The 15,657-nt window shown below is 41.3% G+C and overlaps 1 protein-coding gene and 2 long non-coding RNA genes across 3 annotated transcripts; all 3 read right to left on the bottom strand.

The window, feature by feature from the left end:
* Positions 1-1,810: 1,810 nt before the first annotated feature.
* Positions 1,811-3,300, bottom strand: LOC136357353 (uncharacterized). The gene is made up of 2 exons (XR_010742660.1): positions 3,163-3,300; positions 1,811-1,993 (listed from the first exon to the last, which is right to left on the bottom strand). It is a non-coding gene; the product is annotated as an uncharacterized lncRNA (long non-coding RNA).
* A 511-nt stretch (positions 3,301-3,811) lies between these two features.
* Positions 3,812-5,999, bottom strand: LOC107281533 (uncharacterized). The gene is made up of 2 exons (XR_001547376.3): positions 5,725-5,999; positions 3,812-4,561 (listed from the first exon to the last, which is right to left on the bottom strand). It is a non-coding gene; the product is annotated as an uncharacterized lncRNA (long non-coding RNA).
* A 4,120-nt stretch (positions 6,000-10,119) lies between these two features.
* On the bottom strand, positions 10,120-11,170 carry LOC112939670 (uncharacterized). Its single transcript, XM_026027180.2, has one exon. It carries the CDS (start codon positions 11,135-11,137, stop codon positions 10,364-10,366), a length of 774 nt encoding a protein of 257 aa, XP_025882965.1. The 5' UTR covers positions 11,138-11,170; the 3' UTR covers positions 10,120-10,363.
* Between the last annotated feature and the right edge of the window lie 4,487 nt (positions 11,171-15,657).

The following is a 15,657-nucleotide window of genomic DNA, read 5'->3' as shown; positions in this document are numbered from 1 at the left end:
TGCCAAAGTTCGGAATGTACAGTAGCAAGCAAGGGTATGGATGTCTTTTTGCTAAAAATTTAACACAGCTAACATCTCCTTCTAAAGTAGAGATAAAACTTGGCTTCGCTTCAAGAAACCAGGGGCATAAACAAAAACCCTAAAAAGCAGAGGCAAAATTAATATTGAACATCAAAATAGGGACAAGAATAAATTGGCCCTATAGTGTCAATTGTCTTGCCATTTTTGTCGATTTCAGTCAAAGAAAACTAGAAAGGGAGTTGGAGCGATGGAAATGCTATGTAGGGAAAAGGCAGGAATTTATGTTCTACTAAAGTGAACAATGAACTTTCGATGCTACAAAACAAAAAAAAGATAACTTTGCTATAGATCCAATTTTGCTTTTAACATTGTGGCAATGATGAAAATGGAGTGGCTTCAAGTAACAAGGATTATGCAATGCACACAAAAACAATTTTAATCCAATAAAACCATTTTGGAGATTTTTGCAGCATGTTTCTAATACACACATCCCCGTGCATTTAATTTAGGGCTCAGGTGGGTTATTTAACTACTTGCTACTTAGGACGCGCGGAGACGGTGACAACTTTGTTGGGGTCGACCTCCTCGTTGCCGATGAGGGGCTCAATGGAGCTATCAGCATCAAAGTTCCCATCGATAATAACCACAGCGAGTCTGCGCCTCGACAACAATCATGTGCGCTTTCTCGACGGTGCGGTCTTTGATGGGCTTTGCTGGTGGTAGCATGACTTGGGCCATCTCCACCCCCTCACCGCCGCACCCCCTACCCCGCCCCCACCCGCGCCTTCACCTTCTACCACGCTGCTGCAACCCATTGCCATTGCTACGTGCGTCATCATACTTGTGAACGGTGTCTGCGAGCTCAAATAGTTTCTCCTCCATCGCTAGTATCTCGTCATGTCAAAGAGAGTTAACGGGGTGAAGAGGGGCACAATGGACATTCATGAGGCTCTAGTAGAAAAAAAAGGAATTATGAAGAATAACATGGCATCTAAAGAAGCGAGTTAAATTTTCCGAAAAGGCTTCGTCTCGGTAGTTCGGAGGAAAACAATATACCGGATGCACGCTGGCAACTCACTTCTTATCCACTCCTTTGCTTCCCTTCCCCCCACCGTGATAGAGCCATTCTTATCAACTCCTCTCGCTTTTCTTTCTCTCTCTCTCTCTCTATCCGTCCCTCTCTTCCCCTACCCTGATAGAGCCATGGAGGTGGCTGATGCACGAGAAACTCATAGCACTAGTAAGAGAGCAAGGCTGCGGCGGTGCATAGCTGCAACAGCGTGGATAATGGCCAAGATCTCACGGCAGTGATGATGAAGACATGGACGAGTTGTCCACAATGACGGCGGCGACACGAATATCTCCACAGCGGCGGCGACATGGACACGCTGAACTCTCCGCGGAGGCAGCAGTGACACAGATATGGTTAAGTTCTACGCATTGATGGCGATGTGTGTAGAGTGGATGCTAGAGCGGGTGGGGGTCGTACGACATCACTGTCCACAGCGCCATCCCCGGCAGCTGCACGCCATCGCTAACGATGTCCCCTCCACAGCTAGGGCAGCATCCGGTGCTGACGCGGTGGCCAACCATATGAGAGAAAGAAGAGGTATGTCTAGAATGTTTTTTTTTTAATTTTTGATGTTTCGGTCTATGCATATGGATGTTTCATTGGTTAGATCAAACTATTGCAGTGGATTTTTAATGGTGTCACGCCCAGAAAATACCTTTCCCGACCGCTAGTGTATTAATCCCCGTCCCAGGAAAAGCCAGGGTACACCACAACAACTTGATACAAAAGACACATCTTTATTAATTATCACGATAATATTTACATTATTACAAAGGCACATTAAGCCTGACAACAAAAGAAAAACAACAGCGGACTAGCGGGCCTACGGCTCCATCTTCACAGGTGCTCAACTGGGGTATAAGCCAAGACTCTACCTAAGACTTCTTCTTCAAGAAGCTTCTGACTGGAGAGGGAAAGATTGAGCAAGAAAATGAGTACAACCACCGTACTCAAGTGAGCTATGCCGGGAAATGAATTATAATGCAAAGGGAACAAAGAGTTGGCATAATAGGGTTCATTTTTGCGTAAAGCCAAAGTTGCAATATTTTAATGTTTTAAAGCATAGTTTAAACTCGTTCCTATATCTAAACAATATTATCATGGTTACGAACCCACGCATACCGGCCTTAAACCCAGGTTAACCGCCTGTCCAAAGTGCCATGATTTCCATCCATCACTTAGAAGAAAAACACTAACTTTGGTACATTGCTAGGCTTGCCCATAACCGAGGGCGTGGCTATTCGAATAGTTTTACTCTGATCAGAGGTGTACATCTTTACCCACAAGACACAATACTTGATTTCATGTCAACCATGTATCGCGATACCTCAAAGGAACCCGAAAAGTCAAGATCATGTCAAGACTATCCTCCTAGCTCAACCCAAAACAGAAGGACCCGCTAAGGTTTCGCCACCCGCTGGTCCCCGACAAGGTAAAGGTTGCTGGATCCCCCGGGACGAGATAAGCCCCCTCTTGCGCCAGGTCAAAGTCAGCCTTCCCTGGCCCCAAACCTATCATACCGATGGCCTTTGTTTTGAGATGATCTGGACTTCTAGTCAGGCTTTACCCATTAGACTTGTGGTTGCACTGTTATGCTTCGCAACAGAGGTCCGAAGACCGGTCCTTACAGTGGCCGAGGTGCTTCTAACAAAACCATGCACCTCACGCCCCACCAAAAATAGGTTTAGAGAGTTTTGAATGAGATTCCATCATGTCCAGGCTCAACCAGCCACCTAATCATCATTCTCACATATTTTAGTTGTTACCCACAGGTTAATGTATAAAAAGAGATTCTATGTTTGATCTAAGCGTATATAAGCCCAACCTAAAGCAACTAATAAGTCCATCATATAGGGAGCCATACTAGTCATTTTATCATTTTACTAAGGTTGTCAAGAGCATGGGTAGCAATTCAATAACATGGCTATATAACAAGGATCATATGAATATTAACTATTAAATAAATAATAGTGAGCGTCATATAATTTATAAAAGCGATTCATATAGAAGTGAAACAACGTAGTTTTTGCAATAATGGGATTCACTATGTTCAAGGAATATGGCATGACTTGCCTTGCTCAAAGAGAAGGTCTTTAGATGACTTGATCTGCACTTCAGAAACTTCCGAAATGACGACAGCTACACGATCAACAAAACAGGGCTACAAATCTAAGAAAGAAACGATAACAACATATAAAAATAACAAACACGGGTTCTTCAAGCTATAACAAAAATTAAACAATTTCGACGGGTCAATTAGGAGCTCGTATGGCCGAGAAACGACCATCCGAATTTTAAGTGCAATTAAAGTGGATATTTTCGAGTTGTTTAATTATTATTATTATTATACTATTAAATTATGTGCAATGAAATATCGCTCGAAGAAAGAAAGGATCGAGCGATTGGCAGCCGGGACTACCACGTGAGCTGCACACGTGGGCAATCCACGCGGCGACCACACGGGGAGGACGAGGATAGGGTAGCGACGGAAGAGGTTCTCACCATGGACACAACGCGGCAAGGGAACAACGGTGGCGACCGGCGAAAACCTTGGCGCGGCGACGAAGGGCGACAGAGAGGAACGGGTCAACGACGAGGGGACGGCTCCAGCAATCCTCGAGCTTGGTGAAAAGGCGGACAACGACGGGCTTGGCGCTGCGGACTTGACACCGACGACAGGCGGCACTTCGTCTTGACGGGAACGACGACAGGAGGGAGGCAATAGCAACGGGGCGGCGCTACGGGAGTCTTTGGGCAGCGAGGAGGCACGACCGATGATGAAGACAACGAGATGACGCCAACAGCATTGACAGCGCAGTGAGGCAATCCTCCAGCGAGGAGGGAGGGCTGCCGGAGGACGAGGATGAAGGCGACGTCACCACTGCTCACCAGCGAGGACGAGCTTCCGGCGGTCTCCAGGAGAAACGGAGGCGAGGCTGGGGAAGAGGAGGTTGCTGCGAAGCGGATGGTGGCGATGCTGGGCTCCGAGGAGGTCCCAACTGTCGGCGAGGGGCGGCCGGAGTTGCACAGCAGCGACGACACGAGAAGAAGGCAACGCGGCAGCTAGGGAGAGAGGAGGGGGAGGGCTGCAGTGTGGGGAGAGAGGGGGGGGTCGGTACTCCTTTTTATAGGCCGGGGTGGAGGAGGCGGATGGCCGGGGAGAGGAGGAGAACGGCCGGAGAGTTCGCCGGGCTGCCATCAATGGCGGCAGTTCATTGGAGACTAAATTTGATGATTAAAGGACGAATTAAGAGGGCAAAACGTGGGGGAATTGATGAGGAGGAGGATAGGAACCTATTTTTGCATTCAATTTGTGGAGGAAACGAGTGGGGAGGGAGATCGGCATTCCTTGAATATTTTTGCATTCTATTGCCTTGAATATTTCACTAAAATCAGCAATCTTGTCCTCGGAGAATCACCCGGTTTCACCTTGAATCATAAATGACAGAGCATAGTCCCAAAGGCGTCCTGGTATAAACATATAAATCAGTCGACAAATCAAAATGTTTGTGGCTCTTCAATAATTTGAGAAACAAACTATGCATGAGGGCAACTAACTTTAAAACCAATTTGAGAATGCCATGACATTTCCTTATAAAATCATTTGCAGTATGAGATATATTTTGCCATGGATTATGTTCAAAGCAATGTCACCCTCACAACTTAATTATTGTCTTTTGGAAAGAGGAAAATAAGATATATAAACGATCCATTCTGCAATTCTGAAATGATGGTAGCACTCCATTAATTGAACATTAAGTAATCAATCAATTGATGCATAGAAAAAGTTAAGCTTTAATTCATTGTATGAACAGAGCATGTAAGTTATAACAAAAAAATATGCACATCAAGACTTGCTCCTAAGGTCATTCGTGCAAAGTTATGGTAATTATAAGGCATAACATGGGCCACTCTGATCTACACATCAAACAATGCTAGCCGCCTAGCCTAACCGGCCAATCCCTCCTAAGGAATTGTTGGAATTTTTTTGATGGATTTGCTCTTAATCCATGAATTTAGTATTAAGAAATAAATGCAAAGATTCTGAGCTGAGAAGTTGACTTGAGGGACATCAGTTTTAAGTTTTGTATCTAGTTAAATCCATCAGACCATAAGTTACATCAACCAAACATAAATTTCTAAATAATATCAATTGAAAGCCATTGGCTTTAGTCTTATCTGCCTCAGAAGGCCATGGATCTTTTTTGCAGATAGTATCTGTTGACTGTTGTACATACTACCGGAATGCAGAATAGCAGAATAGCAGATAGCAGATACATGTCATTATCCATTTTTTTTTCTAATTAGGCTATTGGGTAGCTTCAATAACAGAAAATTAGCAAAGAATGTACTTTGGATTTTCAAGTAGCAACCTTCATTACTGCATATATATACGAAGAGGCAAAATTCTTGATTTTTTGCAATTGGTATATCCCTATCACCAACCTTGCCTAGTATATCTATTCAAGCAATTTATCAAACACCTAACATGCACAACCTATGGTGATAAATATTGGACAGCTAAACATACGGTTGCATATTGGCTTTGGCCATCTTGACGCGCCATCAGTGAAAGAATGAAGAATTCCAAGGAGTGCGATGAAGGAATCTTGCTTGTAGATGAAGCATACCTGAGATTTTAGCATGTTGAGCTCCATTGCGCTCCAATGACTGGGAAGGGAAAGCCGCTTCCGTCAGCGTGGAGGTGGCACCTTTCGAGCTCCATGGCTATTGCCGCTACCATCGCGCCTTGTCGGGGGTAAGGTCGAAGCAGCCGCTCCACTTCATGGCAGTGGCTAGGGCGGCCTCCTGCGGTGGCGGGATTTGGTGGCTAGATCATGAGCCTCCAAGCTAGGGATGTTCAGATCCGGTGGGAGGATAGCCATCCACAAGCAAGAGGAGAGGTGGGAGAGGTCGGATCCTCTGCATTGGCTCTTGCTACAGCAGATGAGTCCTTCTCTGCATTAGCCCAAATCTGGACCACTCATCGGTAAAAGAACGGTGAGCTTTTATTTGACTAAAAATATAAGTATAACTGTTTCTTCCTCCAAACTCCTCAGTAGCTCACCTTGCTGTGAGAACGGCGCTGTACTCACCATGATTTTCCTAAGATGATGTCCCTCATCTTCATATGACGATTTCCTCTTAAAGCAGTTGCTCCTTCCATCCCAAACTATAAAGAGCTTATGTTTTTTACACTGTCTTCGATATTACCATTAATTTTTTTATAATATATTATCAATGACTATAAAATTAACAATATATGAAACCATTTTAAAATATGAATATAATGATATCACATATATAACACTGAACATACATATTACTAGTATTAGCCTGAACATTAATCAAAAGTTACTATTATTGACTTTTTTGTAAAATTATGGATGCTTTATATTCTGTAACGGAGGAAGTGTATCCTTTTTTCAAGTGTAGCAAGGAGGAAGGTGAGAGCAAACAACAATATTTACGTGCTAAATATATTATCTGGAATCCATTTTGTATCTTATTAAATTTGTATTTTTTAGCTCACTCACTGTATAAACTCAGGAGCTTTTGCTGATTTTATACGAAGAGACACCAAACGAGCATATCTGTTGGATTTTGGATGAACGGTAGATCTGGGCTAATGCAGAGAACTTCTCTGCATTACAAGAGCCAATGCAGACGATCTGAGTCCACAGTGCAGAGGGCGGTTGCGTAGGTGGTGGGGACGGATGAGACTCCCCTAACTTTGTGCAGTTTACAGTTGTGCCACTGATATGTGGGTCATACCAAACTAGGGTCCACATATCAGTGGCACAACTGCAGACTGCACAAAGTCAGGGAATCTGTTTCCGGTGGGGACTGGGGAGGAGGGAGGCAGCGTCGGACCGAAAGAGCTAATTCGCGGATAGTCGCGCGCGCCCCCCTGCGCACGACTGGACACGTGTCGTGCGCGGAGAGGGGGGTGGCGGACGCCGCGCGTTTCTTTTTTTTTGGTTTGTTTTTTCGCTCCGTTTCTCTTTTCCTTTTTTCGTTCTGTTTCTCTTTTTTATTTGTTTTTCTTTTTCTTTTTTTTACATTACAAAGTTTACATGTGTATACAAACTGTATACACATATATAAACTCTGTGTATGTGTTTATAAAGTTTACATACATATATACAAACTTTGTAAACACGCATACAAATTTTATATACACGTATGCAAACTTTATATACACGTATACAAACTTTATATACGTATATTTTTTTATGCATATGTATACAAACTTTGTATATATACAATACAAAGTTGATATTTTCTCTGGTTTTCTTTCCTTGTTTTTTAATACGTTACAAAGTTTCTATACATGTTTTTATAGGTACGTATACATTTGTATACATACGTATATACACTTTGTATATGTTGTATACAAAGTTTGTATACGTCATATACAAATATAAACTTTGTATACGATGTATGTAAAGTTTGTATATGTGTATATATTTTTTATACATCAAAAATGATTTGGTATGTATATATTCAAAAGTATATATATGTATGTATAAATATATAAACATAGTACAGTAGTAAAGGTGTATATAGGGGAAGGCTATAACTGACCGCGCGGCCGCAGGCGCGCGCGATCAGTCGCCGATTAGCAGTCCCCGCGGCGGACGGGCAGTCCAGCGAGAGATAATTGGCGATCGGCGAAGGGAACAGATGGGGAACGCAGTTTTCGTTTTGTTTTGTTTTTTTTGAGCCAGGGAAGTGGAAGGACCTACGCGCAAAAGAAGTTTGCTGAAGGATCGAGAAGAGATTTCGCCAATCAGGGAATCCGATGGCTCGTAACTTCTGAAGCTAAAATCGTACGGTGCATCTTTTCTTGATGACGTGGCACAGTAGTTTTGCATTTTGGGTTTCACCTTTCACTTATTTAAATTTGGCTTATATGGATAAGCATAAGCCAAACAATAAGACTGTAAGAGTACTTGATTAAACAAATAGTACTCCCTCCGTTCTATAATATAAGGGATTTTGGATGGATGTGACATATTCTAATACAACGAATCTAGATAAACCGTCTGTCTAGATTCGTTATACTAGAATGTGTCATATCAACCCAAAATCCCTTATATTATGAGACGGAGGGAGTATATGTAACAATATCCGTCTAAGACTGCATGACACCATCTCCTATTGTTTCCCCTGGCGCTTCATTGAATATGTACGGGCTCTTGTACTCCATCGAAGCTAGTACACGTGTATTTGGGAATAAAAATTTAGGAGAGTGATATTTGGCCATGTGTATTTTAGGAGGATAGCAAATAGTAAATTTTCCTCTGTGAATTGGGATAGAGGCAAGGCTGCACTATGACACCGATTTGGCAGTGATCTTGTTAGCATAATGGCACCAACTCTCGGACCTTCATAGCAAGGTCAATAAGAGAGCATGTTGTTAGTTCAGAAAATATCTGTCATCTATAAGAAATAATAAATAGCGTATCTAATGTCAAAAGTATGAATAAATAATATAACACAAATAGTACTATGAACACAAATAGTACCATCTCTTCTACTCATCTCTTCTCTTCAGAACGACGATGACTGCACACGGATGCGTTGGACGATGGCAGCGCTCGCGGCGGCTAGGGTGGATGAGGACGGAGCTGCAGCGGAACAGGGTTATGGCGATGGCGGCGCCTGATGGATGAGGGCAACGGCGGCGGACGCGACGTGGCGAGCATAGTGGACAAGCTGTAGCGACGAACACGATGGCGGCAGCGGCAGCCTTGGATGAGGACCGTAGCCGAGGTGGACGAGGACCACGGCGGTGGCAGCAGAGGGCATCGATGATAGCCGCGACTAAATGATAAATGAGGATGACGGCGGTGGACGGATGCGAAGAGTGCAGTGGATGAGCGTGGAGGCTAGCAACTAATTAGTCACCCGCTTCTCGTCTCTCTCGTCCCCTCTCTTAGATTGCTCATCAAAAAATTGCCAAGTGGATCTTATATCGCCTACTACTATACTTCTTGTTAGGTGCACAGGCTCTGGTTTACAATGAGATTATTTTCTTCCATATCATGATTGACTGCACTGATTCATTGTGATTTCTGATTGTTACAAAAACATGTTTAATTGGCAGCTCGGTTTTTCATGATCTAAATAGTTTCCGTTAAGAATTAATTAGTTTTCTTAAATCAGAACTAATTCGATCCTGTTTTGGTGCGTACATATCGTCAAGCTTGCTGTAGATTCAGATCAATTTTCCTGTGTAGCAACTTTCTTGTACGGCTTGTTTCAGCACTGGTTTACACGGATTAGCAAGTTATTATACTGAACGAGTATCCTTTTAAGGGACTGTGGGTCTTCCTAGTTGTTCTCCCAAGTTTGGAGAATATGTACTCTTTTTCCAGTTGTCCCATAACCGCCCCCCCCCCCCCCCCCAAGATTGTTTCTCTCTAAACTGTTTTGCATGTTTGTTTACTTTTTCTAATATATTCAACAAGTCTTTTGCCACTTTTCGTTTCAAAAAAAAAATATATTGACCGAGTAATTTGTAAGTTGTTATACCCATTTACACCCACTATATAAGTACATTTATGAGCATAACTTAGTTTTCCTAGCATCAAATGTTTTTTAAGAGAGAGTAGAAATTAACATTTAGGTAGTAGTTTTTTTAGAAAAACATTTTAGGTAGTATTAGTAGTAAAAAAAAAGCATATATTGTTGATTTACTACTATGAACAAACTATGTGCATCCCTATATTCTAAGATATGTTCCAAGAAAAGCTCCAAGTATATTTAGATTAAAAAAATATGCAAATTGACTCGATATATTTTCCATACATTAATATACTATGATAAGTTTTAGGTTCAGCAGAGTAAGGAAGTAAAATGGATGTAGTATATTTTCAAATCAATGTAATTGCTAGCACTCATCGCAAAACATATAATAATTCAAATCAATCCTATCCGCACACACAATTTTGCTAATAGTAATGCAATAAAAGTAATAAATATAAACCATATCTGCAGTGGCATTTGTAAGACAGATCTAGATATATAACAAAATATATTATTCAGAAGTGAAAAGTTTTAACTAAATACAGGCACAAGGTGGTCCAAAAGGTTCAAGCCGATTTCACTCCCAAACTTCTGATATCCGGTTCCACCACAACAAAAAGCATAGAACACAAACTTATAGTCCAAATGTTTAGATGTTTTACCAGTGAAAGTCAATACTTCATTCTAAAATCAAAAGCATGACAGAAAACCCACCATATACACTGGCCTGCTCCTTCAGTATGGAAGATCGTTGTCCTCCACCCGCCTGCAGCGCAGCCCCCTCACATCCTTCCTCCAAAATACATCTTCATCGTCTCCATCACCATCACCGTCACCATAGTCGCTGCTCTCCTTACCTTCCCTTACATGTCCATCCCTGCCTCGTCGCTCGCCGCCTCCAAATCTTCCCTTGAGAGCACGTAACACTTTCTTCTTGATCATCTTCGACTTTGACTTATCAACCAACCTATGCATCAACTTTTTGAAGCTCAATGAGAGCTTCGTTGATGGCGCCGCTGCTGCGGGGGCGCCGTCGAGCTGACGGCCGATGATATACCCAAATGGGAGCTTCTTGATTATCTTCACTGGAGAGGCGGGTGGCTGGAATTCAATACCTCCGGTTGGGAAGATTGGCAACGGGCTGAGACGAAACGATCGTGACTCGGAGTCGTCATCATCGGTACGGAATGAACACAACTCGGAGCTCTTCGCGGACACAAAAGTCTCCATGTCACTCTGACCACCACCTCTGTTGTCAATGACAGCATTGCTATTGGCAGCTTCAGAACGTGATCTGAAGAACACCTTAGAGATGTGGTGTTTCTGCCCCAGCGATGACAGAAGCTTCTTTATCCTCCTCTTGATCTCCTTCCTCGATGCCTTCTTACCGTTCTGCGGCACGGCGCAGAAGTGGGATGGATCAGAATCTTCATCAGAGGTTTCAACGGCATGGACGATGGCAGCAGAGGAGAAAGTGTGGACACGAAGAGAGCCTTGAACCTGAAGCATTCTTCTGATCTGTATTTTTCTCTCTAAATTGTTTTGTGGAAATTGGGGAGAATATGGTGAGATGTACATGTAGGTGGAGGAAACGATGAGGATAAAGCCAAGGGAAATAGAAAATTTTTTTAGGCTATTAATAGATATTATCTTGGCAGATATGTTTGAGTTCTTGTTTGATATGGAAACAATAAATGGTGAGATATACAAGAATGAATGACAAGATAAACAACAAAGGCTAATATTAATTTTGGCAATAAAACGGCTGAGCCCTGAAATAGTATAAAAAGATTGGGAAATATTGGCCAATGAAGTATATCTTAACAAAGCACAGCCCTAAAAATGGTGATGTTTGAAATGTAATAGTTTAGCAGAATGATTTCTCATTGATGATTATTTTTTGTTATCAATAATTGCCAAAAAAAACTCTGTACCACATCAAGTAATGTGATTATTGCTAAAAACATGGATTAGCCATACTTTGAGGTAAACAGAGGAAATGAATTAGCAATTAGTCGGATGCTAACTGTTACACACATTTGAGATATACTCCTCCGCCCTAAAATATAAGGACTATAGGAGTTTTAAAATTTTTCCAAAATATAAGGACGACTGGAGCAGTAATTAATACTCTGATAGTTCTAACATATATCAATCTACTACTAGATAGGACCAGTATTATGAATCAGGAATCAGGACATGTTGTCTAGATTTGTAAAACTAGATTGTGTCTAATCTAATACTCCCTCCTTCCCTAAATGTTGGACGCCGTTGACTTTTTTAAACATGTTTGACCGTTCGTCTTATTCAAAAACTTTTGTGAAATGTGTAAAACTATATGTATATATAAAAGTATATTTAACAATAAATCAAATGATAGGAAAATAATTAATAATTACTTAAATTTTTTGAATAAGACGAACGGTCAAACATTTTTAAAAAAGTCAACGGCGTCAAACATTTTGGGATGGAGGGAGTACTATATTACTATATTTTGGGACAGATGGAGTATATCTTGGATTTTCATCTTATCTGGTGCACTCTTTGAAGCCACTCATTCCTCATAATTCGCAAGGGTCACTCAAAACCAGCCGATAATTAATGAATCAGAAGTGATTACCCTATTTAATGAGAGGTTTTCTAGATTTTTATCCTGATGCTTAATTTGTCATAGAATTACTAGAATTCTTATATTTTCGTCTGAAGGGAGTATTATATTTCCCTTGAGCTCCATAAAGTTTCTAGACTGCCTGTGATTGGTGGATAGCTCTATTTTGAGTTTAGATCTTGGCCCCCATCAATTTTATCCAAGGAGCTAAAATTCTACAAATAAACTGAAGAACCATTTATCCAACCGTCGATAACCAAGCTACATAGAGGGTTATTGGTGCACAAGGCATAATAAACTATATTATCAACCAAGAGCACTAAAATAATATACAAAAGGAGGTTTACTCATAACCAATAATTGGATAATGCCACAACTTCTTCACCACCATTTCACCAAAACTTACCCAACCTTCTTAAATATATAGTACCGAAATTTCTCCCGTACCTTAAGCCATAGGCGAAATACAACTCCGAACAAAGATGTGGCATATGGACTATTTTCCGCTGTTGCCTCCATTGGATGATCTGAGACACAGTGATTGGGTACTTTGGTTGGGGGTCTGAAGCAGAGTGGGGAAGGGGAGTGAGGAGAGGAGCAAGAAGAAAATAGGGGAACGGCATGGGGATGGGGGACTATACTGAATAAGCCAAAACCACATCACTACCTCAGTTTATGACGGTAGGATGAACGGTTTAGAAAGTTACAGGGTGAATTTCTAAACCATGGTTAAAAGCGCAAGGTTGTAGAATAAACCTTTTCCTTTAATATTTGACAGCTTGCATATGTTCAAAAATGTCATCTGTTTAAGAATGAAGGTAACATATCAGAGAAAAAGTCATTTGGAAACTATGTTCAATTGTAAAGCTTTGGCTGAGCTTATCAGCACCACGTGAAACGAGGCATGCCATTAGCGCATCGTTAAGTATGGACTATTATAAATTACAGAAGTGAATTTATTTGATTTTTAATAAAATATATAAAGTTTTTGCACGAAATTAGTGGTTCAGAAAACGTGGCTCATGGCAAACTGGCCCTAAGACATGACAATGACAATCAGTCTCATTTATTCATAATGGGATGTCTCATAAACATCCCAAATTAATTATTTGCAGTTGTTTGTGTTAAATATGTGATCCGAATTTTGGACCAACAATATATTTGGATTAGTTATCTAATAGGACTGCATTATAGGATTAGTTTCCTATTAGGACTTTGAGTCTTTACCTATTAGGACTCCTAGATTTCTCCTATATATATATCCCTTGTAAGCCGTACAGGGAGGGTGCGACAGCTCAATGTATCCCCTGCGTTTGTATCTAACTCCTCTATAGTGATCATTGCCGGTCGGCGTCTATAGTTTTTTCCCTCAAGGGTTTTTCACGTAAAATTTATCTCCGTTGTACATTTATTTTCATAACAGTTCGGCCCTTCATAATAGAACTGCGAGCTGAAAATATGTGAGATCTTGTAACAGTTGCCCTGCATGCTGTGTTGCAGATCGTTGCTAAGGGAATGGCCTTTACCATTCCCATCGGAGGTGGCTGCTGTGTGTCGCGTGGCCGATGAATCCACCGAAAAGAGATATTGACAGGTCTATCTCCTAGTGTTGGAAGCTGTGGGAGTATTTCAAATGGTAATGTACTAAGTTCCTTGGGTGAAAACAAATAAAAGGTAGCTGATAATTTCCACATTCAAGGAAAATAATTAAAATGATCCAACTTTAATTAGTATCAACTGAATGTTTGTAGACTTGGAGTTCTTTGGAACATCTGTTACTGTAGAACATTGCATAATGTAATTCATCATTCATTTATCCTTTTTGATTTTTTCAGGAGTTTTCAATTGTTCATCATTTATCTTTTCTATACTAATATTTTCCTTTTGAGTTTCAGTTTAAAAGTTTTTTTTCTTCCGAATTCTACTTATTTAGAAATTTTCTATCTTTGTTTTTCCTTTTTTCTTCAATTATAGATTTTTCCCTTCTGTTGTTTTTTCCCATAAAATGGTTTTTCTTTGTCGAGTTTGGTTTCAAAAGGCAGGGAGAGTGGTGCACCGATGCCGCAACGATGAGCTTATTTGGTTTGTAACCATGGAAAAATATTTGCAATATGGGTAAGTTTATGTCAATGCCAACATTTTGACAATATTTATGTGGTATTGGTAAGTATTGTTAGCAAATCTTAATTGCATCCATGCCATTGTAACTTTCACAATTTTGATATATACCATTACTGTCCGGGGATTCCTAACGCTGGCCCATCGTTAACATGTGATTAGCACTAATGATGATTTTGAAGTCAAAATTTGAAATCTTTCAACTCAAACTTTAAAAAATTTCAACTGGAAATTTAAATTTGCAAGATAAATTTTGAAAACTTTCAACTCAGATTTAAAAACTTTCAACTCGAGATTTGAAACCTTTCAACTCGAGATTTGAAAACTTTCAACTCTGATTTGAAAACTTTCAACTCGAGTTTTTAAATTTGAATTATAAAAAATATTTTTTATTAAAAATATCTTATAATAGAAATTTTGATAACTTTCACTACATCCTAAATTAATTATGTTGAAAACATAAAAAAAAAGAAGGATCGTATAGATGCATGCATGCATGCATGTGTGGGACCAAGGTGCATGCATGTGTGTGTAATGCATCTGCACGGGTGGAGACCGAGGTACATGCATGCATGTGCAGTTGGTTTGCTGCATGCGTGAGAGATAAGAATCTGGCGCATCTGCGCGAGATAGCAATTGCGTTACTGTCCTTCTATCTGAAGGTATGCCATCATAATTTGATATATACTACTACTTACCCTTCACTCTATTTCTTTCTTTTTTACCAAGTTACCCTTTCTTCTTCATTCATTCCCTCCTCCCTCCTGTTCATCTTCTCAGCACCAATGGCAGCAGTACAAGCATGGGTGAAAGCGCTGGCATAGAAGGCGCTTAACGACACTGTCGGCAACGGGAACATCACCATCTTCGAGCCAAGGAACGAGGACATGGAGCGCGACCTCGACCTAGAGTTCCGCCGCCACCACGTCCTCCCCGCCTGCCTCCACGGTGGTCAATGAGGGTGGGCACCGCTCGTCCACGGACTTGGATGACCTTGTTCGAGCGTGTAGCCCGCGCCGCCGCTGCTGCCATCGACCCGAGGAGATACTCTCGTGGGGATCCATCAGCCGATCGAGAACGACACCTCCGGCGGCGGTGGAGAAGCCCCTACGGCTAAAGTGCCTCACTCAGATTTGGGCTATGAAGTTGCCATCAGCCTCGACACGCCGCTCACGTTCCTCCCGGATGAGAGCAGCAGCGAAGAGGAGACAGTGGCGACTTGGCGGCTGTTGACGGTCGTTATCGATCAGTTTCAACCGTCAATATTACCAAAATAGAGGAGAACTAGTGGTGCTTGCAATGC

Source organism: Oryza sativa, chromosome 7, assembly GCF_034140825.1.
Source record: "Oryza sativa Japonica Group chromosome 7, ASM3414082v1".
NCBI lineage: Eukaryota > Viridiplantae > Streptophyta > Magnoliopsida > Poales > Poaceae > Oryza > Oryza sativa.
Note: the sequence above shows the minus strand (reverse complement) of the source record. Positions and strands in the feature narration are given on the sequence as shown.

Bases quoted from the DNA above. Each gene is read 5' to 3' on its own strand.
- LOC112939670 (XM_026027180.2), bottom strand. From the start codon at position 11,137: ATGCTTCAGGTTCAAGGCTCTCTTCGTGTCCACACTTTCTCCTCTGCT.